At 52.3% G+C, this 26534-nt stretch overlaps 1 protein-coding gene across 2 annotated transcripts in view; it reads right to left on the minus strand.

The window, feature by feature from the left end:
• IARS1 (isoleucyl-tRNA synthetase 1) overlaps positions 1-26534 on the minus strand; it is a 126681-nt gene that overhangs the window by 76295 nt on the left and 23852 nt on the right. For both annotated transcript variants that reach the window (XR_003754397.1, XM_029050023.1), the window contains exons 7-13: positions 24854-25001; positions 22632-22719; positions 22352-22412; positions 19554-19649; positions 17020-17142; positions 16000-16091; positions 14117-14215 (exon numbers count right to left, since the gene is read on the minus strand). Coding sequence is in view for 1 of the 2 variants with exons in the window: in XM_029050023.1 (XP_028905856.1) it covers positions 14117-14215; positions 16000-16091; positions 17020-17142; positions 19554-19649; positions 22352-22412; positions 22632-22719; positions 24854-25001 (707 nt within the window). In the remaining variant the exon portion in view is untranslated. The remainder of the gene's footprint in view (positions 1-14116; positions 14216-15999; positions 16092-17019; positions 17143-19553; positions 19650-22351; positions 22413-22631; positions 22720-24853; positions 25002-26534) is intronic.

The following is a 26534-nucleotide window of genomic DNA, read 5'->3' on the forward strand; positions in this document are numbered from 1 at the left end:
CGCCCGGAGCGAACGGCCCCTCGTCGATCCTCACGGCCGAAGCTTCGGTGACGGTGACGGGGCTGAAATCCCACCCGGGTCCCGCGGGCGTGCCACCTGTTCGTTGGAGTTTGAGGAACGTTTTACTGAAAGGGTGCAGGCGCACCTGAGGAGGCTAAGGAGCTCCCGGCAGTGGCTTCCACCCCAGTCACCGAGAGTATTCTTTTAGCCCCGCGGCTACAGTCCCTCCACGCTCCGGGCGGCCTTTCCACTCTGCCTCTGGTCACGGCCTCCCGGAAGCCCCTGCTCCGAAAGAGTCGTTCGATTCCCGATCGCCGCAGCTCCGGCTGGTTTATCCGCAGCCGTCGTCTCCGGGCGGGCTGCGGCCACGCTACGACATTTGCGGTTGAGCTCCACTTTACCTTTCGGCCCTTCCCGGGGCTCGGGGCAAAAATAAGCTCTGTGTCGTTCAGACCAATAAATCGTAAAAGGCTCGAAAGCCGCAAATGAAAAATGGCCGGAAGGCCTGTTAACTAGGCTAAGATTACCGGAATTCGACACGATTCTCCCCTAATGCTCCACAGGCGCTTTTAGCACGAGTATAGATTAAATTTATCGATATGGGAGTTAAATTAATTAACATTTACTCATTAAAAGGTATTAGAGGAATGTACACTCGAAGCTGTTTTAGGATAAATATAATTGGATTTGGAGGCTCAAATTATTTCAAAAGGAAAGCTCCAAATAGCATTAAGTTGTATAAGCATTCCATCAAAATGTAAAGCCTCGACTGAGGATAATTTCCTTACAACCACCTGATTTTCAATATGCCCTATAATTAATGTCTTTAAATGGTCTTATTTCAAGGGAAAACAAAGATTAAAATGTAAGAAGGGTATGAAAAATCATTTAAGCTCCTTTACTGTAACCCAGACCTAATTTAATATTCCATCATGTGAATTGATGAAAGAGAGGATAATGAACAACTAAGCTAAGCAATATTTTATTTCATACTACTGTAATAAGCCCCACAGAAAACATCTGAAGCACTTGGCTTTCGATGAACTCTGCCTTCGTGAAAAGCCGCCGCTCTCTCCGCCGCAACACCGGCCGTTAAATATTAAATTATCTCCCCCACGTTTCTCCACCGGGCTCCCTCATCTCGGTCCGACGAACGCTCGTACGTGACCGTAACGGTCGCTGAAAGGGAAACCACTCTCGCAAAACTTTCTTTGCTGAGCTTCTTGGCGCTACAACCAATGGCGTCTACGTAGCCCTTACCGTGTGCGGCGCACGGTACTGAGCCCTGAGGAAAACACAAGAAAGCGGAGCTGGCGGACAAGATCCCCGCCCACGGGGAGACCACAGCCTACAGGGGGAGAAGAGTAGAGTGAAAGGCTATTCCCCTAAGTGGGGGTGTGGGAGTACGAAAGGGCTTCGGGGGCTGGGCAGCGGAGGGGAAGGCCTCCTGGAGGAGAGGGGTTGTAAAGAGTCTTTGGAAGGCGGGGAGACGGCGGCTGGTCAGACGTGTGGAGGGAGGGAGGGAGGCCCCGGCCGGATCTCTCACCGTTTCGAGACTCTGCTTCCTTATCGGCTTCAATGAACAACTGCAGAAGCAGCGTGGCCTAGTTGGAGAGAGCATGGGTCCGGGAACCAGGAGGACCTGGGTTCTAATCTCGCCGTTGAGCAAGCCACTTAAATTCTCCATGCCTCAGTTTCCTTAACTGTAAGATGGAGATACCTGTTCTCCCTCCTATTCAGACCGGCAGCCCCATGCGGGGCGGGGACTCTGTCCGGCCTAATTCACCTTCGCCTATCCCAGAGCTGAGGAGGGTATCTGACACACGGTAAGCGCTTAACAAATACCGTAAAAAACAAACGATTACTGTTCATATAACAGCCGACTGCATCACACCTCCATCTTGTTAACGTCAGAGTATTCACAGACCTTCGAGAAAAGAAAGCATAGATTGCAAACACTCAACGCATCTTCCTTGGCGAATCCCTGACTGTGTGTGCCTATAGAGCTTCCCCCCAGTTTTTGAAATCACTCGGCTTTCAAGATTCAAATTCGTTACGTACGAGCCGCACACACACAACATTCGGTTCTGCCGGCGGTGACTGTGAATGTGTTCTCACTACAGATTTTGGCAAGAACACAATGACAGGCAGAATCAGGGACCATTCTTCCAGCAACAGGCAAAATGGTTGTGGGCATGAGCTTCGGATGAGACCCGAGATACTATGATGCAAAATTCCTTAACGTAGGGGCCGGCAAAAACTGCCGCTTAAAGGAGAACTGGACGTCCTCGTCTACGGTGGAGTCAGGTGGCCTCGAAGGGTCCGGGCGGACGACGACGTGTGTGTTTACGGATTCTAGGGTTCAGATCCGAATGGCAATCTACCTGGCACACACTAGATATCAGGAGTTACATTTATTTTAAAATGAAACGGCTCCCACGTGATTTGGATGGGGGAAAACTACTGAGAGGATGCTGTAAGTCTCCACTTTTATCGGAGACCAGAGAAATACTGGCTGTAATGATATCTTTCACAGCTGTTGGTGATAACTATCCAGCATGTAAGGTCAGGTGTACAAATGGATCCACTGATAAACTTGGCCTCATCCCCCGCAAAATACCACGTTTACTCACATAACTGCCCTTCCTTTCTGCAACGTAACAACAGGGGAAGGGACGATACACGACGAGCAATTCAGTCTAGCAGTGATGCCCTCTTTACTCCCCCCATGGCACTTGCGGACATATCCGTACTTTATCTATATTAATGATAATGATGACGGTATTTGTTAAGCATTTACTACGGGCCGAGCGCTGTTCTAAGCGCTGGGGGAGATGCGAGGTCGTCCAGTTGTCCCACGCGGGGCTCACAGTCTTCATCCCCATTTTACAGAGGAGGCAACTGATGAGGCCCAGAGAAGTGAAGGAAGCGGCCGAGAGTCCCACAGCTGACCAGCGAAGGAGCCGGGATTAGAACCCACGACCTCTGACTCCCAAGCGCGGGCTCTTTTCACTAAGCCAATGTCTGTCTCCCCGCCTCTGGACTGGAAGCGCCTTACGGGCAGGGAAAACGTCTACCAACTTAGCTATGTTGTACTTGCCCAAGTGTTTAAGACACACAGTACGGGCTTGAATGACTGAGGGGAGAAAGAAGAGAAAGGTAAGCGGGCAGGCGAGGCTGCTCTCTCATTCCCATCACCCTCTCCCAAGGGCAGCAAACCTCAGGCACTCGATGAGCGCTTCGTACAACGCTCTGCACACGGTACGCGCTCAATAAATCCGACCGAATGAACGAACAGCTACCCCTACCCGCCGCCTCTCGTCTTCCTATCTGGGAGTTCACTCGGGACCCTGTCTACCAATTCTGTTACAGCGTACTCTCCCGAGCGCTTAGCACGGGGCTCGGCCCCCAGCGAGGGCGCTCGATAAATATGACCGATTGATTCGTTCCTCTCCTTTCCGGAGCCGCCCGTTCTCTACCCCGGAAAACCCACTTCTGTGGGAAGCCACCCTGACCCCCGCACCTCTTCCTACCCCAGGGGCACGCGGGCACCTTTTAAAGCCACTTCCGAGGCTCCGGGCTGTCTCCTTCGTTCATTCATTCGACAGTATTTATTGAGCGCTTACTCTGTGCAGAGCACTGGACCAAGCGCTCGGAATGGACAATTCGGCAACAGACAGAGACCGTCCCTGCCCATCGACGGGCTTACAGTCTTATCCATCCGCCTGCCTCCTCGCCGCACTCTTCTTCCAACCCCAGCGCGAGCTTCGAAAAAATAGGCTTTTATCTCCTCCTCAAAGGAGGGGAGGGCAAACGTTACGCGACGGGAGGGGATACGGCAGTTCCGTCGGTCACCCGTTACCCGTTCATTAGTGCTTCTGGTACGAGGGCACTAGCAGAACGACGGCATTAGAAAACTCTGCACAAAAAGCAGAAGGCGCCCGATAATTCACACGGAGAGAGAGTCTCCCTATATCTTTCCAGCGTTCAGATTCGGTTACGCGGAATTCTACGAGGAGGGATCATAAAAAGAAATGAGAGGTTTCGAGTATGTTTACAGCACCGTATCTCAACGCAACCCCACAGAGCAGAACGTGAAAGCTCTTCTAAATGAGAGCAACAAGCCTATTATGCCTGACTCTAATCAGCACAGGTAAATTCATGCCTTTAGAAAATATGAATAAGTTAATCAACTCAAACAAAATCCACATGATTATGCAACGGGTCTAGTACGCTGCAACTGAAAAATGGGGTTTGTTTTTCGTTCTTGAGGGGAAAATGCCTCCATCTAGTGCTGGAACTCTCCCGTGTGTTCAACACAAAAGGAAGCACAATCCTAAGCTAATTAAAGTATGAATGTCCCGTTAGATGAAATGAGTGATTTTGATAAGCCAGTCCTCAATGTCAAGAGCAAAAACAGCTCAAAACAGAAAACCATACCGACAATTTAGCTGTAGAAAAGATATTTACGGCTCTAGTGGATTATACGGTCGGCTCTTAATTGTACTCTTGACTGTAACGATGAAACATAAAAGTATCGCACGGAACCCACGGGCCTGAGAATACCATCGCAACAGCGTGGCTTAGTGGAAAGGGCCCGGGCTTGGGAGTCAGAGGTCGTGGGTTCTAATCCCGGCCCCGCCCTTACCGGCTGCGTGACTTCGGGCGAGTCGCTTCACTTCTCTTTGCCTCAGTTCCCTCATCTCTAAAATGGTGGATGGAGACTGTGAGCCCCAAGGGGGACGACCCGACTGCCCCGTATCTACCCCAGCGCTTGGCACAGAGTAAGCGTTTAACGATTACCTTTATTACTAACGACAAGCATTTCGATCTGGGTGGGGACAGGGTGATCTGAGTTTCCCGGTCGCCCCTCATCCCATCATCACGCCGTATCCCCCGGAGTACCCTGCTTGCGGGTTTAGGTCACAGTGGCTCATGGCCAGCAGTAATAATAACAACAAAAAGACCGATAGTATTTATTATGCATTCATGTGCTAAACGTTAAGATGTGGGATAGACTGTAAGCTCCTTGAGGACAGAGATCATGTCTAGCCACTCTACTGTATTGTTCTCTGCCAAGCGCGTGCTCCTCACACAGGAAAGGGCTCAATAAATACCGCTGATTGATTGGGAGATGTTCAGTGGCCAAGACAGGTGACGTGGCTTTGGGATAGCTACGCACGCCCAGAACTCTACATGCACCTGCTGAGACACTGTTCTAAGCACTGGGATAGACACCCAATTGTACTTTCCAAGCGCTTAGGACAGTGCTCTGCACGCAGGAAGCGCTCAGTGAATACGACTGAATGAATGAAACAACAAATCCTAGAAATGAACCAGCAAACCCAGCACGCGCCATCTGTGGGGAGGAAAAGAGTTCGGGGCCAGAGGAAGAAACGGATCCTCAGTTGGCTGAGGACCCCACCCTCGGTGGGTTCGTACTGGAATCCGGAATTGCCGAGTAGCACCGGGCCTTTGTGTTAACAGGCATCTCGCTCGTAGCTCCCTCGAGTCCACCCTTACATCAAAAGTAAGGAAACCGCAAGGCAGCCTTCCTTCTTTCCCCCATTCGGAGTGATGCTTCAACAAGCTGTACTAAGTCGGACTTTCGTAAAACGGCAGCATCAAATCATCATCTCGGTTAACACGAGCAGCAATTAAGAGCACGAGAAATAAGAAATAAGTCTTATTTCACGACGTGTCACATACGCCGTTGTCTCTCCTACCCCAAAAAGGACGCTACTGACGGTGAATTTTAATCGAGTACGCGGGTGTGGTTGGAAAGGTCGACGCTCAAGCGAAAATCCCTCCTACACCATGCTTACACACAAAAACTATCCCCCCCCCCCCCCCCCGCCCCCCATCACACTGCTCGCTCTTGGGGCTGTTTGGATTTTGCCTTCAACCTTACGATGTACGTTCTCTGGGAGAAGCGGCGTGGCTCGGTGGGAAGGGCCCGGGCTTGGGAGTCAGAGGTCATGGGTTTGAATCCCGGCTCTGCCCCTTGGCAGCTGTGTGACTGTGGGCAAGTGCCTTCACTTCTCTGGGCCTCAGTGACCTCATCTGTAAAATGGGATGAAGACCGTGAGCCTCACGAGGGACAACCTGATGACCCTGTATCTACCCCAGCGCTTAGAACAGTGCTCTGCACATAGTAAGCGCTTAACAAATACCAACATCATTATTATGATTACTTCTCCTTAGAGAGCTACTCCATCCCTACCTGCCGGACTAGTTGGTCAACCAACAGATGACTCCCAAACTCCAGTTAAAATGCTGCATCGTCGGAGGTCACCCTCACCTGCATCCATAAAGCACTTCCTCTGATCTGCTTGGGGTGTTTTTCCACCCCCACTTCAATTCACCTCAGTGAAATAGAAACCATCGAGCGTGAGCTTCCCGCAGTACCTCCCCTTCACCTCGTTCTCTGATTTCCCCTTCCCAGGGCTGTCAAGAGATCTCCTGCCCGTTCCCAACTCCCTCTACTCGTTTCTCTGACCCCGTTCCACCTCCGCTCTTAAACGAAAACACTTTTTGCCCACTCCCCCGCGTACCGCACCTTTAAGCTCTCGCTGTCGAGGTCAATTTCCCAGGGGACAGGAAACGTATCCTCACGGCAGTGACCCGGTCCCCCGTGGCATCCTCCATTACGGCTACGGACCGGGGATCTTTGACTCCGACCCAACCAGTCGAGAGGTAGTGAAAATAAGTTCAGGATCTTAAGGAACTCGGGGGAATCCGAGACGATTTAGACCAGACTCAGGTCACTTCACCTGATGAGATCAGACGCTTCTTTAAGACCCACGAAGACCGGCTAGTAGCTGTGGTGCAATCCCCTGAGCTACTGTTTCTACGCCCGGCAGGCCACACAGGGGAGGTCCGAGGTCACACTGCAAGCAAACGTAAAGCCTCATAGCAATTCTGGGACTGGGCGGTTAATAATCCGCTACGGTGGTCGATCCAAATATCGCCTCGGCCTAGGTCGCTCGTGTGCCTGAATTTAATTCTCCTGCCCCAACGCAGGCATCTACGAGCTTCCGATCTTCCGATCACAAGGGGCCGAAGACCGTTTGCGTTCTTTCATCTAAATCATTTTCGCTCAACGGGGTCCTTCGGGTGATCAACGACCGCGTCTGGAGTTCGACGGTTGCCCGGTAAACGGTATCCCCGAGAAGTGGCCTTTGCTTGCCGGCACACGACTTGCAGGCGGTACTCCACCGCCGCCATCCTCCCCGTCCCCCAAGCCTGCGACCCTGCCGTTTTCCTCGACTACTCCCTCTCTTCAGTCCGCTCCCGGATCTTCTCGATTCTTCCCCCGTAATCTCTCGGGAACCCGTCGCTCCCTCTCGATCCAAATGACCACTCTGCCGGCCCCCGCTACTTCTGCATCAACCTCCTTGCCGATCTCCCTGCCTCCAAGTTCCTCCCGTCTCCGGTCCGCGCTTCACCCTGCTGCCCAAATCGTTGATCCTACCGGATCTGCCTGTTACATCCGTCTCCCCACCGCTCTTCAGTGGTTGCCATTTTCTCTCCATAAAGACCACGAACCCCTGACCATTAGCTTAAAGCACTCAACTCTCCCCCTCCTACTTATCCACTCCGTTGGCCCGTAACAGCCCTGCCTGCAATACTCATTCTTTTCAAGCAAGCCACTTTCTCGTGCATCCCGCTGCCCATCTCTTTTTCGGCCAATCCCCCCTGCCTAGAATCCCCCCCATTCGTAGCCGACGAACCGGACCTCTCCCCAACTTCACGGCTCTTTCTGAGATCGCAAAGCCTACCGGAGGTCTTCCCCCGTACATTTCTAATCTCACCGCTTTACATTTCCCAACTAACACTTCGGCTCTTCTATGCCACCTGAGCTCCCACCCTCAGAGAACTTACACGCATATCTTCTAGACTCTATGAGTTCCTCCTATCTTTAATTTATTTGTCCCCTGCAAGAATATCCGAAGTGACAGATGACGTCGTCTAACTCTATGGCACCGATACTAACAGTGGTATTTCTTGAGTGCTTACTACGTGACGAGCACCGTACTGAGCGCTGGGGAAAAGAGAGACCATCGTCACATCAGACGCAGTCCCCGTCCCACACGGAGCTCGCGGTCTAAGAGGGAGGGAAAACGGGCATTTCATTCCCATTTTACAGATGAAGACCCAAGCACAGAGAAGTCAAGCGCCTCGCCCAAGACCACCCAGCAGGCAAAAGACAGAGCCGGAATTAGAACCTGAGTCCTCGGACCCCCGGGCCCGGGCTTCCTCTCGCGGGCAACGCTGTTGTTCCCCATCGCCACTTCGGTACCAGCCAGGGATTATCCACTTGGAATGGGTAGAAGTCTGCGGCACGCAGACGATCCCCTAGACTGTAAGTTCACTGTGGGCAGGGACTGTGTCTGTTATATGGTTCTCTCCCGAGCACTCGGCGCAGGGCGCTGCACACGGTAAGGGCTCCGTGAATACGACTGACTGATCGACAGGCAGGGAGAGAAGACGGCAGATTTGCTGTCGCCCACCCAGAGGTCATCGGACTCCCGGGCCCCAGCTCTTTCTACCAAGCCGTGCTGAAGTACAGTAGTTGAAGGTTTATAAAGAGAAACCTGCGGCGAAACCAAGTTGGTAACGCTTTACCGTTCGACGTAATCGTCTCCAACGTCATCCGACGTGAGAGGAGCGCCGCACGGCGTATTGCACAGAGCAGGTAGTGCGAACGCTACTAACTGTTGCAATCTCACGCTTCTTCCTCCCTCCGGGGCATCTCTAACCGGATGCCCGGGCACCTCAAGCTCAACGGGTCCTAAACCGAATTCCTCGATCTTCCATCCCAGATCCTCTTCTCAATCTAACTTTTCCATCACTGTTGTCAACTCCCCGTCTCTCAAGCCTGCGACCTCGGCCCCTCCCCTCTTTTTCAATCCCCACGGTCAGTCCGTCACCAAATCCTGTCGGTTGTTTCTGCCCGAGCAACACCTCCAGAATCACCCCTTCCTCTCCGTCTGAACAGCCGCCAACGCCGGTCCAGGCACCTACCGCTTCCTGACGACTCTTCGGCCTCAGTCTGTCAGCCGTATTTACCGAGCGCTTCCTGTGTGCGGAGCACTGGGCTAAGCGCTTGGGAGCGTACCATCTAACAATATGCCGGACGCACTGCGATAATAATAATAATGGCATTTCTTAAGCACTTACTACGTGTCGAGCACTGTTCTAAGCGCTGGATACAAGGTGATCGGGCTGGTCCCACGTGGGGCTCCCAGTCTTCACCCCCATTTTGCAGATGAGGTAACTGAGGCCCAGAGAAGTTACGTGACTTGCCCAGAGTCACACAGCTGACAAGAGGGGGAGCCGGGGAATCGAACCCATGACCTCTGACTCCCAAGCCCGGGCTCTTTCCACTGAGCCACGCCGCTCCTCCGTAACCCCCGCCCACCACGAGCTTCCAGCCTCAGAGGGGGAGACGGAAACGAATACACATAAATTACAGATACGTAGGGATACGCGGCCTCCCCGTTGGAGCAGACATCCCTGCCTCCGGGACGCCCTCCTCGACAATCACCAACCTCTCCACCTGAAGCACCCACTGCTGACAGTTGGCTTTAAGGCACAGGCTAGACTCTGCCCTCCCCCCGCGCTTCTCCTTACTCCCCTCCGGCCGCACTCCAGCGGTCACAACGGCTCCCACCAAGCCAACCCGTTCTCCGTCTCCGCTTGCCCGGGCCCTGTCCTCTGCCTGGAGCTCCGCCGCCCCTTCGCTCGCTTCCCACCTCTTCAACGGCCACGTCTCCTCCAAGAGACCTTCCCCGATTCATCTCTCCTCTCCCCAGTCCCCTTCCCGCCCAAATGGCAGTGGTACTCCCGCGTCGCTCGGCTGTATATGTTTGTATGACCTTATTTGTTTTGCTAACGAGGGGTCCATCCCTTCGATTCTATTTATCGTGACGATGTCTTGTTTTTGGCCGTCCGCCTCCCCCGATTCGACCGTGAGCCCGTCATCGGGCAGGGATGGTCTCTATCTGTTGCCGAATTGCACATTCCAAGCGCTCAGTACAGTGCCCTGCACATAGTAAGCGCTCAATAAATACTACTGAATGAATGATCTAACCACTCAGGCACTCACACACATAAAACCACACTTCCCATGAGTACTTATTAGAGAAGCAGCGTAGCTCAGTGGAAAGAGCCCGGGCTTGGGAGTCAGAAGTCATGGGTTCAAATCCCGGCTCCGCCACTTGTCAGCTGTGTGACTGTGGGCAAGTCACTTCACATCTCTGGGCCTCAGTGACCTCATCTGGAAAATGGGGATTAACTGTGAGCCTCACGTGGGACAACCTGATTACCCTGCATCTACCCCAGCGCTCAGAACAGTGCTCGGCACATAGTAAGGGCTTAACAAATGCCAACGTTATTATTATTATTACTTATCTGCGTATGCATCGGGAATCTCCAAGGTTTCCCCCCACCTGCAATTTTCTTTCAGCGTCTCTCTCCTACTGGACTGTAAGCTCCTCGAGGGCGACAGCCCCAGGCCCTTGTTCGCCTGGCTCCAAATCCCTCTTTCAGCGGAAAGACCAGGGGCCTGGGAGTCAGGACCTAGGTTCTAATCCTGGCTCCACACTTGGATGCTGTGTGACCTCGGACGAGTCACTTCCCTTCTCTGTGCCCCAGTACCCTCGCCTGTAAAACGAGGATTAAGACTGTGAGCCCCGTGTGGGACGGGGACTGCGTCCGACCTGACCGTCTTTTATCTACCCCAGCACTTACTACTCAGCATGTGCCCGGCGCGTCGGAAGCGCCTGACAGATAGCGGAAAAAACCAAACAAACCCCAAATCCGATCACCTGGCATCTAGCTCGAGGCTCGGAACGGCGCTCTGCCCCTAGTAAGCGCTTAACAAATACCAACACTATCGGTATTACCGAATCGGATTAATTCGCATAAATACGTATAAGTACGATCGAATGAATGAGTACCGAGGCGATGAGGAATACGGAGTCGGAATGAAGCCGTGGCTCTGGCTTACATTCTGTTCTCCGATCTGGGTAGCTGGGAGAGTCGGAGTGCCTTTCAGCCTAAATTGACCTTTACAAATCCGTTTCGTTTGCAAAGTGCTTTTAGTATTAGAAATGACCGGGGCTATTATCCCTTAAGAAGAACCTATCTATTTTTTTATTTCAGTTGTCACATTCGATGAAGCGAAGGGTGCACGTCTGTTTCTACCCTGACTGAATCTCTGATTGTTTTTTTTTAATGTAGAAACTCTAGCTTAGAGAGGATTTCATTGAATGTTAAATGCCCCAGTGAGCACAGAAACGTATAGTAAACTGTACCTTTCGCGTGACATTTACCCAATTCTAGCTACCAATTTTCGCATGACATTTACCTGCACGGAATGATCTATTGGAAAGAGTACAGGCCTGGGAGTCGGAGGCCCTGGGTTCTAATCTTGCTTGCTCGCTGTCTGACCTTGGGCAAATCACTTCGGTTCTCTGTGCCGCATTTGCCTCATCTGTGAAGTGGGGATTCGCCGATAACAATCAGGTGGTCCCACGTGAGGCTCACAGTCGTCATCCCCATTTTCCAGATGAGGGAACTGAGGCCCAGAGAAGTGAAGTGACTTGCCCACGGTCACACGGCTGACAAGTGGTGGAGCCGGAATTCGAACCCGTGACCTCCGACTCCCAAGCCACGTTGCCTCGGTAGTTATAGCCTCCGAAGGTGTTACTCTAAGGGGCAGGATTTCCGAGCGAGCGTACGGTTAGGCGACGACGGCGGAAAACGGCGCTCTTTGCGTCGCCCTTCCCCTAAGACCTAGCCTGCAACGGGACCGGGGGGGGAAGGTAAAGGTCCCGCGTACGCGGGCCCGGCCGCGGCTTCCGCCACGACGGGCACCCGCTTCCGTGGTGCCTTGCTTCCCCACAGAGACCGGAAGAGAGGGAGGGAGAAGGACAAGGCGGCTTGACACGTACTGACCACGACTCTGCCCCTTGTCAGCTGCGTGAGTGTGGGCAAGTCACTTCACTTCTCTGGGCCTCAGTTCCCTCATCTGTAAAATGGGGATGAAGACTGTGAGCCTCACGTGGGACAACCTCATTCCCCCGGATCTACCCCAGCGCTCAGAACAGTGCTCTGCACGTAAGCGCTTAACAAATACCAACATTATTATTAATATTATTATATTAATAAACACCGCAATTATTACTATGACTATTGGCGGCCGGATCATCACGGACCGCCGTAATTCCCACGCCTCACCCGCTGAGGAGCCGCGTGGAAAGAGCACAGGCCTGGGAGTCGGGGACCTGGGTTCTAAGTCTGGCTCTTCCCTGTGCCTGCTGCGCGATCTTGGGCGAGTCACCAGCGCCTCAGTTACCTCATCTGTAGAATGGGGATTCGATACCTGCTCCCCCCGCTCCACTATTTGGATGCTGAGCCCCGTGAGGGCCAGGGACCGCGTCTGACCTGATTATCTTGTACCTTTCTCCAGCGCTCAGAACTGGGCCTGACCCACAGCAGGCACTTAACAAATACCACAGTTATTATTACTATTACTCGTGGCTCGGAGAGGCTTCCCGAGCGGTGAGTCGGCGGTGAAGACTCAGGCCCCAGACCGCCGATCCTTTTCTTCCGCCATCCGGCCGCCACGACCGCTAAGGTTAAAAGAAGGCGGGTCGGGGTCGCTCGGGGAGGTGCGGAAGGATGGATCCGAGCGGACGGCCCGTCTGTCCCTCTAGACTGTGACCTCGGAAGGGGCGGGGATTGGTCTGCTGATTCTGTTGTCCCGTCCTCTCCCGAGAGCTCAGTACAGCGTTCCGCCCGTAGTAAGCGCTCAATAAATACATCCGATCGAATGACGCCTCTAACCGCCCACCAGTCAAATGAGAATGAGGCCGCGGACCTTGTCGGTACCGAGTGGATCGGGGAGAATGGGCTGGTACATAGCCCTTCCTTGGAACCCTCTGCCCGCCTCGTCCAAATCCCCCCTAAAACGGATCCAGAGCCACCTTCCGTATTCCTTCCCAACGTGCTATTCTGAAAATAGCCAGAAGGATCGGGGAGCGAGCTGACCGTGGAGGCCGATGAGAACCCCAGACGCAGGGCACCAAGGAGGGGAAATTCGCTAACTCGTGCGCCGTTCCTCAGATTGACGAATGGACTCCACCGACTTCGGTCGGGCGCAGCATATTCGCTGGCAAAACGCACCTGAGGAAACGTGTGGGGATATTCCTTGTGTGATAACGGGTCGGGGAGAGATCAGGCGAAAATCCTCAAACTTCTACACCGTACTTCTACCCCGCACTTAATTCGGGTGGTGATTTTCGCCCGAACAAGCGCGCCAGGTCTAAGGATCCTCTCGCGACGCTGGGCTGAAGCTCGGCGGGATGAGCCGCACCCTCCCCGACTCTCCCCGGACACCTCCCTCTGCGTCAACACCCACTCATTCTCTCTTCCTTTCCTTTAACGGTTGCTCACTCACCCCAGGGGACACCTCCCGTCGCAATTCAGGAGGCGGGAGGGAAAGCGTCTCATCCCCTTCTTCCCGGTGCGGACTGCCGCTGCCAGGCCCAACACCTTCCCCCCGGGAAAGGGAAAAGCCGGCCCGGTAATAAGCGGTTGCCTTCCGGAACGGCCAAAGGGTGGCTGGGTGGCGGCGAGGAAGTCCCGAAGCTCTGAACGGTCAGGCCAGGAGAGGTTCTGCAGGGGAGACCGCCAAGAGCAAATCCAGCGAGCTCACGAATGAAACCTTAAAAACCACAGGTTGACGGGTCCTGGCTACGACGGAATCTCCGGGATCTTTTCCCCTCTAAGGATCACCTTACCCTTAGTAAATAGCAACGGATAATCTCTCGCCTCCAAATCGCTAATCGGTACACCGGTTCTTGTGAAAGCCAACTCCCATCACGCTACCGATTAAAAATCGATCCAGGTGAGCAGTTAAGAGCAGGAAGGCTTTTCAGGGCTGGCTAATGAGAGCGTAGCAGAAAATGAGCCACGTTAGTCCCTAAAAACAGGACATTTTCCATTACGGTTGAACGCTGCAAGAAAGCAGATTTATTTTCCAAGCGTGCCGGAGTGGCCACGACAATTAGAGAGTAAAAGATAAAGCCCCGGTGAGTTACATTACCAGTAGCACTGGTCGTTATTCTTCAACAGTTTATCCACCATGCACTCCACTCGAACAAACCAGCTGGGCACGGCTTTGTAAATCAGCGGCGTGTCTGATCTGTACGGGAAGGATCAGGGCGGGGACGAGGAGACAGCACAGAGCAGGTTACCAACAATTGCTTCTACGATCCTATCACCTTTTCGGGTGTCTGCCGTTTCAAAAGAAGATTTAACAGACAGACCATGATCAAATGATTTTTATCTAAGTGAAAGGCGGTATTACGGTCTATACACCCACGAGAATTCTTGGCGACCAAAATATTGGACGATTCCCACCGTAGCCACCTCAAAAGGGGGGTTTAGCTTTCGCGTTATACAACAGCAAACGTTCGGGCCCCGAGCCGCACGCTTTCAGCGTGCTTTAGTGAGAAGCAGCACGGCTTAGTGGAAAGAGCCCGGGCTTGGGAGTCAGAGGTCGTGGGCTCTAATCCCGACTCCGCCACTTGTCTGCCGTGGGACCTTGGGCAAGTCACTTAACTTCTCGGGGCCTCGGTTACCTCATCTGTAAAGATGGGGATTAAAAAATGTGAGCCTCACGTGGGACAATCTGATTACCCGGTATCTACCCCAGCGCTTAGAACAGTGCCCTGGACATAGTAAACGCTTAACAAGTACCATAATTATTATTCAGCCCTGTAGGGAAGGGACCAGAGCACACAACCCCGCCGACAAGGCCCTCGGCGGTGAGGGTGCAAGCCAGCGGAGTGGAGAACCACTCGTCGTGAGCGAGTGGCGTGTGAGGATGGCAGGCCGCGTCCCTAAGAGAGCTGCTGCAGGTCCCCTCGGCCACGATGGCACGCCGCCCCGCTCCGGGTGAGACCGCTCCCGCGGCCTGGCCTGACCCACCCGCAGGGCACCCACCGTGGGCCACGTATTTGGGGTGCGCTGAAGCCCGAGGCCCCGACAGTGGTGAGATCTGGCCCCGCAAGCACCTGGCAGCACCAGGATTAGAACCCAGGTCCTCTGACTCCCAGACCTAGGCGGTAAGTGAGCTCGCTGTGGGCAGGGAACGCGTCGACCGACTGACCGACAGACCCGCGCTCTTCCCATCAGGCCTCGCTGCTTCTCCCACCTCTCCTTCCACAGGCCGAAGCCCCGCACTGGGAAAGTGTGCGAGGCTCAGGCAAATTCCGAATCCGAAGGGATGGCCAGTTTCCCCGCCCTCCTCCCAAACCCTGCCCTCTTGTCTAGGTATGAACCTGGTGAGACGGACGAGGTCGAGACAGTGAGGAGGTCGGTGTCGGAGGGGAGAAGCGAGTGGGCTGGGTTACAACAAGAAATCGGCAAGGTAATAATAATAATAATGACGTTGGTATTTGTTAAGCGCTTACTATGTGCCGAGCACCGTTCTGAGCGCCGGGGTAGACACAGGGTCATCGGGTTGTCCCACGTGAGGCTCACAGTCTTCACCCCCATTTTCCAGATGAGGGAACTGAGGCACAGAAGTGAAGTGACTTGCCCACAGTCACACAGCTCACAAGCGGCAGAGCTGGGATCTGAACCCGTGACCTCTGACTCCCAGGCCCGGGCTCTTTCCACCGAGCCACGTAAGCCTGCTGCGGGCAGGGAACGTGTCTACCAGCTCTGTTACACTGTACGCTCCACAGTGCTCGGTACGGCGCTCTGCCCGCAGTAAGCGCTCAGTAAACGCCACCGACTGAGGGACCGAACAGGCCAGTAGGCCAGACTGACCGGAATCCGGGTCTCCCGATTCTCAGACTTGTGTTCCGTCAATACACAACTAGTATCTGGGCAGAGAAAACGAAAATCGACCACTACAGTTACGGATCCCACGGCGAACAGGGATTCCTACCAACTTGGATGAGCTCCGCGGCGTCTTACCTCCAGCAAAACGGATAGTTGTGCTTGAAGGTGCTGGCCAGAACAAGTCGGCCTCGCTCCTTCAGCGTTCGGATGATATTTTTATCTGCATCCTACAGAGTGAAAAGGGTGAGCTTTAGACGGACACAGCTCCCGTGGTTGAAAATTTGCTCCATTTACTGGGATTATATTACTCTACGGTACACACTGATCTCTAAGGAGCGATGCTTTAGTTGGAATACTCCACGGTAGAACCGAACATGCGCCGGAGCGCCAGGTTTCAGAGACTGGCTCATTCTTCGGGAGGTCCAGAGCCAGCCAAGAACTGTGGACGGGACCTCCCAACAAAACAAACATCTGCACACCTCCGCACATACCCTCAATTCCAGGTTTGGGCCCCAGGCCGTAACGGTGGCAAATTCCAAGTATCCAACTCCGACTAATCTTTGGAAGTCCAGGGAGTTTTAAAAAAAATAAAATAAAAAATAAAAAAGGGGGCTATTCATGAGCACGAAGGGAATGTTCCGTCACGGAGAGAAAACGGGTAGCAAATACGGGAAATAAAGGATAGGAGTAAGCGGTCACCATTCTGGATGGAGAAATGTATTTGGGGGGGGAGGGTGGGGGGCAGGGTCGCATCAATCTACACTAGGAACGATTTTGTTTACCGCCTTCCAAAAGCCTCTAAAAGCTTCTCTTGCCACTTACTACTAGGATCGAGCGGGGGTTAGAGGTGAATGAAGAGGTGGCAAAAAATAAGGGGGGGGGGGGGGAATATCTTGGGGTGAAATTAAGGATGTTGAATTTTATAGATGTTGAAAGATATCCACCTTAAATTCCAACCTGCGCCCCGAAAATCCACTTAAACAAGAACCTCATTTTATATATCAAAAAGCTTTCCCAGCACACACTACTGCGCTAAAAACCCCCCAAAACCCCCAAACTGCCAATTACTTGAGATGGCTCGACTATCTCGTACCACACCTTGCTAGAACGACTCACAGAGAATCAAGACTTTTCTACTTGTCCTAGTCCACGAACCTTCACATACTGCCCAGAAAATTCTGCCACATCTGCCGTGAAACAGCCAGAGGCATCGACGGGACAAACTGGTACTGAGTCTTTCTGAATAATGTTGAAGTCCATACACACCCTGTAGTCATCCTGAAAAAAAAAAGAACGGTGCCCAGTCACCAGGAGCGCATCTTTTCAATTTCCGTGCGGCCGCTCTGATAAACGTACGCGGTCCCCGAGATCCGAGACCAGGCAGCACGGGGACAGCCAAGGTAAACCAGCTCTCTCTTTCCGTCGGCGTCGAGTCTTTTAACGTTATTTTTCTTCTCGACCGACCCTTGCACCGTCTCCAACCGACACCTCTAGGACCGACCCCCTTCTACTCGCCAGCACGTTATGGGGGGGGTAGCGAAGAGTCGCGTTCAATCGCAGCGGACGGACCGACACCGAACAACCGTCGGGCAACAAGCAGGGTGTGCCCGTCTCCTTCCACTGGCGGTGTGACCCGCCCCACTCCTGCACAATCTTCCCTATCGTCCCCCGTCACTGGGCACCCACGAGAACGGTCGGCACTCGGAAGGGTGTCATTTGTAGCCCGTGGATGGGTCAGTTTTTTTTTTTTTTAAATAGAGCACTTGTTAAGCACTTACTCTGTGCCAGCCACTGTACTAAACGCTGGGGTAGATACAAGATCATCGGGTTGGACGCAGTCCGTGTCCCGTATGGGGCGCCCAGCTTTAATCCCCACCGATCAGATGAGGGACCTGAGGCCCAGAGAAGTGAAGTGGCTTGCCCGAGGTCATACTGCAGACACGGGGCAGCGCTGGGATTAGAACCCAGGTCCTCTGACTCTCTGGACCCTGCTCTTTCCACGAGGCCGCGCTGCCTCTCCAGATGTCGAGTTAACGCCCTAGCCCTAGGTACCACCGTAGGCCTTCGTGAAGATGCTAGAAAGATCCCTATTCCTGAGGTCTTTCCGCATCAAGGCAGTGGCTTTCACGCGGCTGGATTTGCAGTCAAATGATCGGAGAGAACACAAAGGGAACGCTCCTTACACAACTGCCTTGAGGTAGGAGGCGCGGTCGGGTGACCCTACGCTGGTCCCTAAACGGAACTGCCCGTGGCCGCGTAGACCCTACTCTGACATCCTTGCCTAATCGCGGGAATGACCGCTGCGCGTGTTTTTGTCGTCAGAGTGATTTTTTTCTTCTCTTTCTTGCTTTTTGACGAGCGGAAAAAAATCCTCTTAACCCAAGCTGAGGCGACTCAATGCCGTCTTGTGAGAGGAACAGCGGGGCTCAGTGGCAAGAGCCCGGGCTTGGGAGTCCGGGGTCACGGGTTCGAATCCCTGCTCTGCCACTTGGCAGCTGTGTGACTGTGGGCAAGTCACTTCACTTCTCCGGGCCTCAGTTCCCTCATCTGGAAAATGGGGATGAAGACCGTGAGCCTCACGTGGGACGACCTGATGACCCCGTATCTACCCCAGCGCTCAGAACGGCGCTCTGCACATAGTAAGCGCTTAACAGATACCAAGGTTATTATTATTACCGGACGAGGGAGGGCACGGCGGTGTTTGCTTCCGGTGAGGTCTGCTGTGGGGCCAGAGACTGCGCCTGTCGTCCCTACCAGCAACCTCACAGTGTGCGCTGCTGGTTTTAGGGGCACCGGGTGAGAAGGCGGCTGGTTCGGCGCAAGCCATCGCCGCAATTGCAAAACCATCCAGGGCGGCTCTCTTCCCTTCTTACCCCCAGTGATTACGATGCCTAAGTGCTTACTCCGCGTCGAGCGCCGTCCTAAGCCCCGGGACAGATACACGTCAATCAGGTCGGACCCAGTCCCTGACCCACGTGTGGCTCGCAGTCAAGGCAGGAAGGAGAACGGGTGCTGAACTAGGACCGTTCAGACACACAAATTCTAAAAGCGTCGAGTGGTTCAGCCTGAACGGAGAAGCAGAGTGGCCTAGGGGATAGAGCACGGGCCGGGGCGTCAGAGGGACCTCATCCTGGCTCCGCCACTCGCTCGCCGTATCAGCTTTCGCGAGTCACTTAACTTCTCTGTGCCTCGGTTCCTTCATCTGTAAAATAGGGATTCGTACTGTGAGTCCGAATTGTGTCCGTCCCGATTAGCTTGTATTTACCCCAGCCCTGAGCCTGGCACGGGGTAAGCGCGTACACGCCACAAGAAAAACGGCAGAGGGTCCGAAAAGATGCGCTACGCCTTCAAGAACACCGTGTATAGACGGGAAAGATGGCACCCGTGCGGCACTCGGGTCCCAGCTAAAGACAAAAGATAATGCTGAAAATAACGATGGCATCCGGTAAGCGCTTACTCTATCCCAAGCGCCGTTCTAAGCGCCGAATCCACTGTTCAACACAGAATCAATAGTAACGTCCTCCTCCCATCCCCACCAAAATAAACATATGTACACTCCGAACTTGAATATATTGGCAATTAATCAAAAGCTTTTCCCTAGGGATCAGCTGGTAGGCTCGCGGCTGAACCATTCCTTTCACATACGGAAATTAAAACTAATCGGTATCAATTATATCAATTATACTTACCGCACCAAAGTAGGGGGCCTGATGTACAACACCTGTGCCCTCTTCCTCCTTAACGTAGTTATCTACTACTACCGTGAAAGCTCCATTATCTTTGCACTGGAATACACAAAGAAAAGATGTGAAGTACATAAGGCGTTAAATCAAGTTTATGCTAGAAAAAAATCCAAAAGGACCGCGGGCACGTAATCCTATAGACTGTGAGCCCGTTGTCGGGAAGGGGACTGTCTCTATCTGCTGCCGAATTGTGCTTTCCAAGCTCTGCACAAAGTAAGCGCTCAATAGATACGACGATGAACGAATGAATGCACGCTGTTACACGCAGAGTAGAGAACTGAGGTACAGGAGGAATGAGCCATGACTTAACAACAATAATGACGGTGTCGGTTAAGCGCCTACTGTGTGCCGAGCACCGTTCTAAGCGCTGGGGGAGATACAAGGTCATCAGGTTGGCCCACGTGGGGCTCACAGGCTTAATCCCCATTTTCCAGATGAGGTAACTGAGGCACAGCGACGTTAAATAACTTGCCCAAAGTCACATGGCTGATAAGGGGCAGAGCTGGGATTAGAACCTACGTCCTCTGACTCCCAAGCCCGGGCTCTTTCCACTGAGCCACGCTGCTTCTCCCAACTTAATGTATATTATATATATATATGCATATATATATTATATATAATGATAATGCTGGTATTTGTTAAGTGCTTACTAGGTGCAGAGCACTGTTCTAAACGGTGGGGTAGATACAGGGTAATAATAATAATGATAATGTTGGTATTTAAGCGCTTACTATGTGCAGAGCACTGTTCTAAGCGCTGGGGTAGACACCGGGGAATCAGGTTGTCCCACGTGGGGCTCAAAGTCTTAATCCCCATTTTACAGATGAGGTAACCGAGGCACCGAGAAATTAAGTGACTTGCCCACAGTCACACAGTTGACAAGTGGCAGAGCCGGGATTCGAACCCACGACCTCTGACTCCAAAGCCGGGGCTCTTTCCACTGAGCCATGCTGCTAGGCTGACAATATATAACATATATGCATACATATATATATAACATATATATATATACGTATGACAATATATAACTTTAGTCACATGCCAGCATGGAGACCAAAACCCTAAATAACACACGTCACATTCATACAGTGTCAATACTGAACGACCCTGACCAACGCACCAGCCTCCAGTCACACTAGCTACTAGAATATACTCAACCACTTCTGGTTCCCTGTTGTTCCACCCAAAGCCACCTCTTTTCCATTCAACAGTATTCATTGAGCGCTCACTAGGTGCAGAGCACTGCACTAAGCGCTTGGAATGGACAATTCGGCAACAGATAGAGACCATCCCTGCCCAGTGACGGGCTCACAGTCTCTTCCTACTTGAGCAGCAGTGACACCGTGAAGGGAAGCCATCCCTGAGCACAACGTGGAGGGCAATAAAGGGCAGGAACAAGAACCACCCGGATCAGGGAAGGGGAGGTGAGAGGGTACGAGAGCCACGTGGCAGGAGACCGAGAGGCGGAGGAAGCGGGGCCGACAGAATAGGCAACAGTCCTGAAAATATCAGAGGTGATGGGCGGGTGGACCCCAAACCGGTAGTAAAATGACCGTATCGCCTAGAAACACAGGCACGTCGACTGGATGTGCAACTTTCCACTTCACCGTCGCCCTTGGCACCAGGTTTCTCTGTTGTCTGGGGAGTTTATTGATCTGTGTAAGCTACTTGTTTCTGGCAACAGACGAGTTGTTTTCCGCAGGACGACCGTGGAAAATGAATCGAGCGGGGCCGGATTTTCATGGGTTCCAAGTGAAGACCACACCGAGCCTTCTATCAAAGCTTGATGCGGGCTTCAGGACTCTCGCACAAGCTTGGCCAAGATGGACTTGGTGGGGTTAGACGAGTGCCACTAAGGGCGAACGGTGCACGCACACCGACACACACGCAAATACCGTCTCTCAACATCTGAGAGATCGAGTCAAGGATCGGAAGGTGCCCAAGCCGCGCACGCGGCAGCTAGATCCGGCCACGGTTCCGGGGGACCGAGTTCCAGTTGTCACACTCTCCGCGGCTTCGGCCGATTTCTCCTGATCCACATTGGGGCGGGGGGAGAGAAAGCGGGGGCCCCCTCCATTGTCTGCCATCAGAAGCTGACCTAGCCATCAACCGGGACGGGCCGGTCACAGCAGCTTGAGTTGACGCAGAGAAAGCTATTGCAATGGGGGAGAGCAACTCTGATTTTTCCACCCGTCTGGAGAGTACTTCGCGGTGTTTTAAATGGGCGGTCACAAAAATGGGTGGAAGAACAGTGCTTAAGGACACCAGACATAAGGATGAGAGCCGGAGGAGTCTGTCAATGGGCAGGGATTGTCTCTATCTGTTGCCAAATTGCACGTTCCAAGCGCTTAGTCCAGTGATCTGCACATAGTAAGCACTCAACAAATACTACTGAATGAGTAGTAGGATACGTTAAAAAAAAAAAAAAAGATTAAGCCTAGAAGTATAACAGCACAAGCTGCTAATGACAATTTATGGAACCACTTTTTTTTTTAAATGGTAGAGAGGAAAAAAATGAAATCGTCTCACTAGTCCTTATCAGCGGGCAAAGGTCGAGAATATCTTATATAAATTCAGAGACACAAAGAAAAAAAACCCCAGACTATCCTATCGTACACGGTCACTATCCCATAAATGAGGCTTGACTCAGAAATAACAAATTCATAGTTTAAAGAAGTCGAGGTTTACACCATCCTTCTTGTGGGAATAATTTCCTGAGATCCTTTGGGTGAAAGCGGCCATACCTTAATAAAATATTCAAACAGTGGTTTGTATTTCTTGCCTTTGAGAGAGATGCCAGGAAACCTATAAAAAATGAAAAATGGCTAGATTTATCATAGAAATGAAATCTTTACCAGGTCTGGTTTATAGAAACTACGTTCACTTTCTCGGTCCAATTTTATTTTTTCTCAGTGTAGAAATATTTTGTAATTACACCATTTGAGATCCTTTGCTTTAACAAATATCTTAGTTAACAGACTTTTATAACATCCCACCGCCAGACCTATCAAAACAGGTACTCACTTTTCAAGAATTTCATATTCACTTTCAGATTTGTAGAGTATCACCAGCCTAGCTTCCATCAAAATATAGAGCTTTCCCGTTGCGCGCTCTGGAAAGAACCAGCGATAAGGTCTGTTCTGATATTCAGGCTTCCGTTCATCAGACATCATCATCAACGGTACTGTGCGCACAGCACTGTACTAAACGCTTGGGAGAGTACAATATAACAAGAGTTGGCAGACCCGCTCCCTGCCCACAATGAGCTGACAGTCTAGAGGGGGAGGCAGACATTGATATGAATATTTTAAAATGTATAATTTAAAGATATATACGTAAGCGCTGTGGAGTTGAGGGTGGGGGGTGATTACCAAATGACATAACTACTCTGCGCCTCAGTTACCTCATCTGTAAAAAGGGGATTAAGACTGTGAGCCCCATGTGGGACAGCGACTGGGTCCACCTTGTTTAGCTTGTAGCTATCCCAGTGCTCAATATAATGTCTGGCACGTGGTAAGCACTTAAATGCCATTTAAAAAAAAAAAAAAATCAAGCAATGGTATTTGAGTATTTACTGACTGCAGAGCACTGTACTAAACACTCGGTAGAGAACGAGCGGAAAGAGCACGGGCTTGGGAGTCAGAGGTGATGGGTCCGAATCCCTATGTGCAGAGCACCGTTCTAAGCGCTGGGGTAGATACAGGGTCATCAGGTTGTCCCACATGAGGCTCACAGTCTTCATCCCCATTTTCCAGATGAGGGAACTGAGGCCCAGAGAAGTGAAGTGACTTGCCCACAGTCGCACAGCTGCCAAGTGGCAGAGCAGGGATTCGAACACATGACCTCCGACTCCCAAGCCTGGGTTCTTGCCACCGAGCCACGCTGCTTCTCTCACAAGCCGCATGATGAGGAGGACTTGTAATAGATGCTTGGGGAACATACAACGGAAATCAAAGACACTGTCTCTGCCCTGGAGGAAATTACCGGGGAGACGGGTGGAAACAAATTGCCAAATCTGGTAAGGATAATAATGACATCTAATTATGGCACCTGTTAAGCCCTTACTGTTTACAAGGCACTGTTCTAGGCGATGGGGTGGATAGAAGGAAGCAGCGTGGCTCGATGGAACGAGCCCGGGCTTGGGAGTCGGAGGTCATGTGTTCGAATCCCGGCTCCGCCACTTGGCAGCTGTGCGACTCTGGGCCTCAGTTACCTCATCCGGAAAATGGGGATGAAGACTGTGAGCCTCACGTGGGACAACCTGATGACCCTGTATCTCCCCCAGCGCTTAGGACGGTGCTCGGCACATAGTAAGCGCTCAACAAATACCAACATTATTATTATCATCAGAAGATAATCAGGTCGGACACAGTCCCTGCCCCACACAGGGCTCACAGTCTTAATCCCCATTTTACAGATGAGGGAACTGAGGCACGGAGAAGCGAAGTGATTTGTCCGAGGTCCCGCAGCAGACAAGTGGGGCGGAGCTGGGATTAGGACCCAGGTCCTTCTTACACCCAAGCCCGTGCTGTTCACCGGGCCACGCCGCTAACTGACCGAACCCCAGAATGATCAACAGACTACGTAGCTAAGCGCCAAGACGGCTCAGAGAATGGGGAATTGGGCAGGGAAGGCCTCCTGGAGGAAATGGGACACGATATGACACGCCTGAGGGGGAAGGCACTCCACGATTTTAGCAGTAGTAGGCTACGCTGATTTAGCCTTCCCGCCCCTTGAAGGGCGGCAATCGGCTCTTTCAAATGACACGACAGCTGGATGTTCACCACGCTCTCGGACTGCTAGGTGTTCAATACGTACGGTTCGCGCCGCATTAAGTGGTAGGGTGATTTCTGTTTTCCACAACTGTAGCTTAAAAGAGTAAGCCATACAGGAAGCGAGATGGCAGTCCATCGGCAGATGGGCAGTTTACCCGTCTGGGGCTCCCTTCACGGTTTAGTCGATGGGACTTGTCAAGCGCTCACTACGTGCCGGGGACTGAACTAAGCACGGGGACGGATACGGGCTAATCATGTCGGACGCAGTCCACGCCCCAAGTGGGGCTCACGGTCTAAATCCTCATTTTACAGATGAGGTAAGTGAGGCACCGAGAAGCGGAGTGACGCGTCCAAGGTCACACAGGAGACAAGTGGCGGGGCGGGGATCAGAGCCCAGGTCCTGACTCCCGGGCCCGTGCTCTCTCCACTAGGCCACGCTGACATTTTCCGCACACCAAATTTAGTACTTGCCTCTGATCTTCACATACTGTAGTTCTGGATTAACACAAAGGGCAAGATTGCTGGGAAGCGTCCACGGAGTAGTTGTCCAAGCAATTAAAGAGACACTTTCATCTTCATCCAAAGGGAAAGTCACGATTACTGAAGGATCTTGCACATCCTAATGTGAGATGAGAAACAAGTTAACAAGGAAAAAGGAAGCGTCAAAGAATGAAACTCATTACAAGTTACCAGGATTTCTCAGTTTCAGAAATACAAGCCCAACTCCTGCCCAAAGAAGCGTTTGTTATTCTGCTTTTGGAAAATAAATATTCAAACCTTGCATACTCAAACATGAACTTTCCCTGTAGTGTGCATTGACGATTCCTTCAAAACAACTTTAGTCTAAGTCGCATTTGGGCAGAGTGAAGACAGAAAACTATTCATAACCAGTGGCACTTACTGAAAGGGGCAGTCACTGCCCGTTTTCAAACGAGAAGCCGGGTGGATAGAACATGGACCTGGGAGTCGGGAGGACCCGGGTTCTAATCCCCGCCCCGCTCCTTGTCGGCTATTTGACCCCGCGCAAGTTTTAGTAATAATAATAATAATAATGTTGGCATTTGTTAAGCACTTACTAGGTGCAAATTACTGTTCTAAGCACTGGGGAGGATACAGGTGATCAGGTTGCTCACAGTCTTCAGCCCCATTTTACAGATGAGGGAACTGAGCCACAGAGAAGCTAAGTGACTTGCCCAAAGTCACACAGCTGACAAGCGGCGGAGCCGGGATTTGAACCCATGAACGCTGCTTCTCTAAGACGTCGGCGAGGTAGGTAGGAGCGGGGAGGGCTGATTGAGAGAAGCAGCGGGGCTCAGTGGAAAGAGCCCGGGCTTGGGAGTCAGAGGTCGTGGGTTCTAATCCCGACTCCGCCACCTGTCAGCTGTGTGACTGTGGGCAAGTCACTTTGCTGGGCCTCCGTTGCCTCATCTGCCAAATGGGGATGAAGACCGTGAGCCCCACGCGGGACAACCCCAGTATCTCCCCCCAGTTCTTAGAACAAGTGCTCGACACATAGTAAGCGCTTACCGAATCCCATCGCTATTATTATTATTGAGTGCCCTAAAGCCGACGGTAAGGAGTGCCCGACGCGGGGGCGATGGGCAACCGCTAGAGGTTATAAATGGGGAAGGCACGGACTGTACGTTTTTAGAGAAAAATGATCTGGGCGGCGGAGTGAAGTAGGGACCGAGAGGGGAGAGGGGAGGCAGGGGAGGCAGGGAGGTCAGTGAGGAGGCCGGTGCAGAGTTCGGGAGGGCCAAGATGAGCGCTTGATTCAGCACGGGAGCAGACTGAATGGAGAAGGAAGGGCAAATTCTGGAGCTACTGAAGGTAGATGCCGCAGAATTTTACGAGACTGAATGTACGGGTTGAATGAGAATGGGGCATCCATCCCCTTGATTCTAGTTATCGTGATTAAGTTGTCTTGTTTTTGTCCGTCCGTCTCCCCGGATTAGACCGTGAGCCCGTCGATGGGCAGGGATGGTCTCTCTCTGTTGCTGAATTGTCCATTCCAGGCGCTTAGTCCAGTGCTCTGCACATAGTAAGCGCTCAATAAATGCGAATGAATGAATGAATGGATGAATGAATGAATGAATGAATAAGAGAGATGAGTTAAGGATAACGCCACAGTCTCGGGCTTGGGAGATAGGGA

The sequence above is a fragment of the Ornithorhynchus anatinus genome, chromosome X1 (assembly GCF_004115215.2).
Source record: "Ornithorhynchus anatinus isolate Pmale09 chromosome X1, mOrnAna1.pri.v4, whole genome shotgun sequence".
Taxonomy (NCBI): domain Eukaryota; kingdom Metazoa; phylum Chordata; class Mammalia; order Monotremata; family Ornithorhynchidae; genus Ornithorhynchus; species Ornithorhynchus anatinus.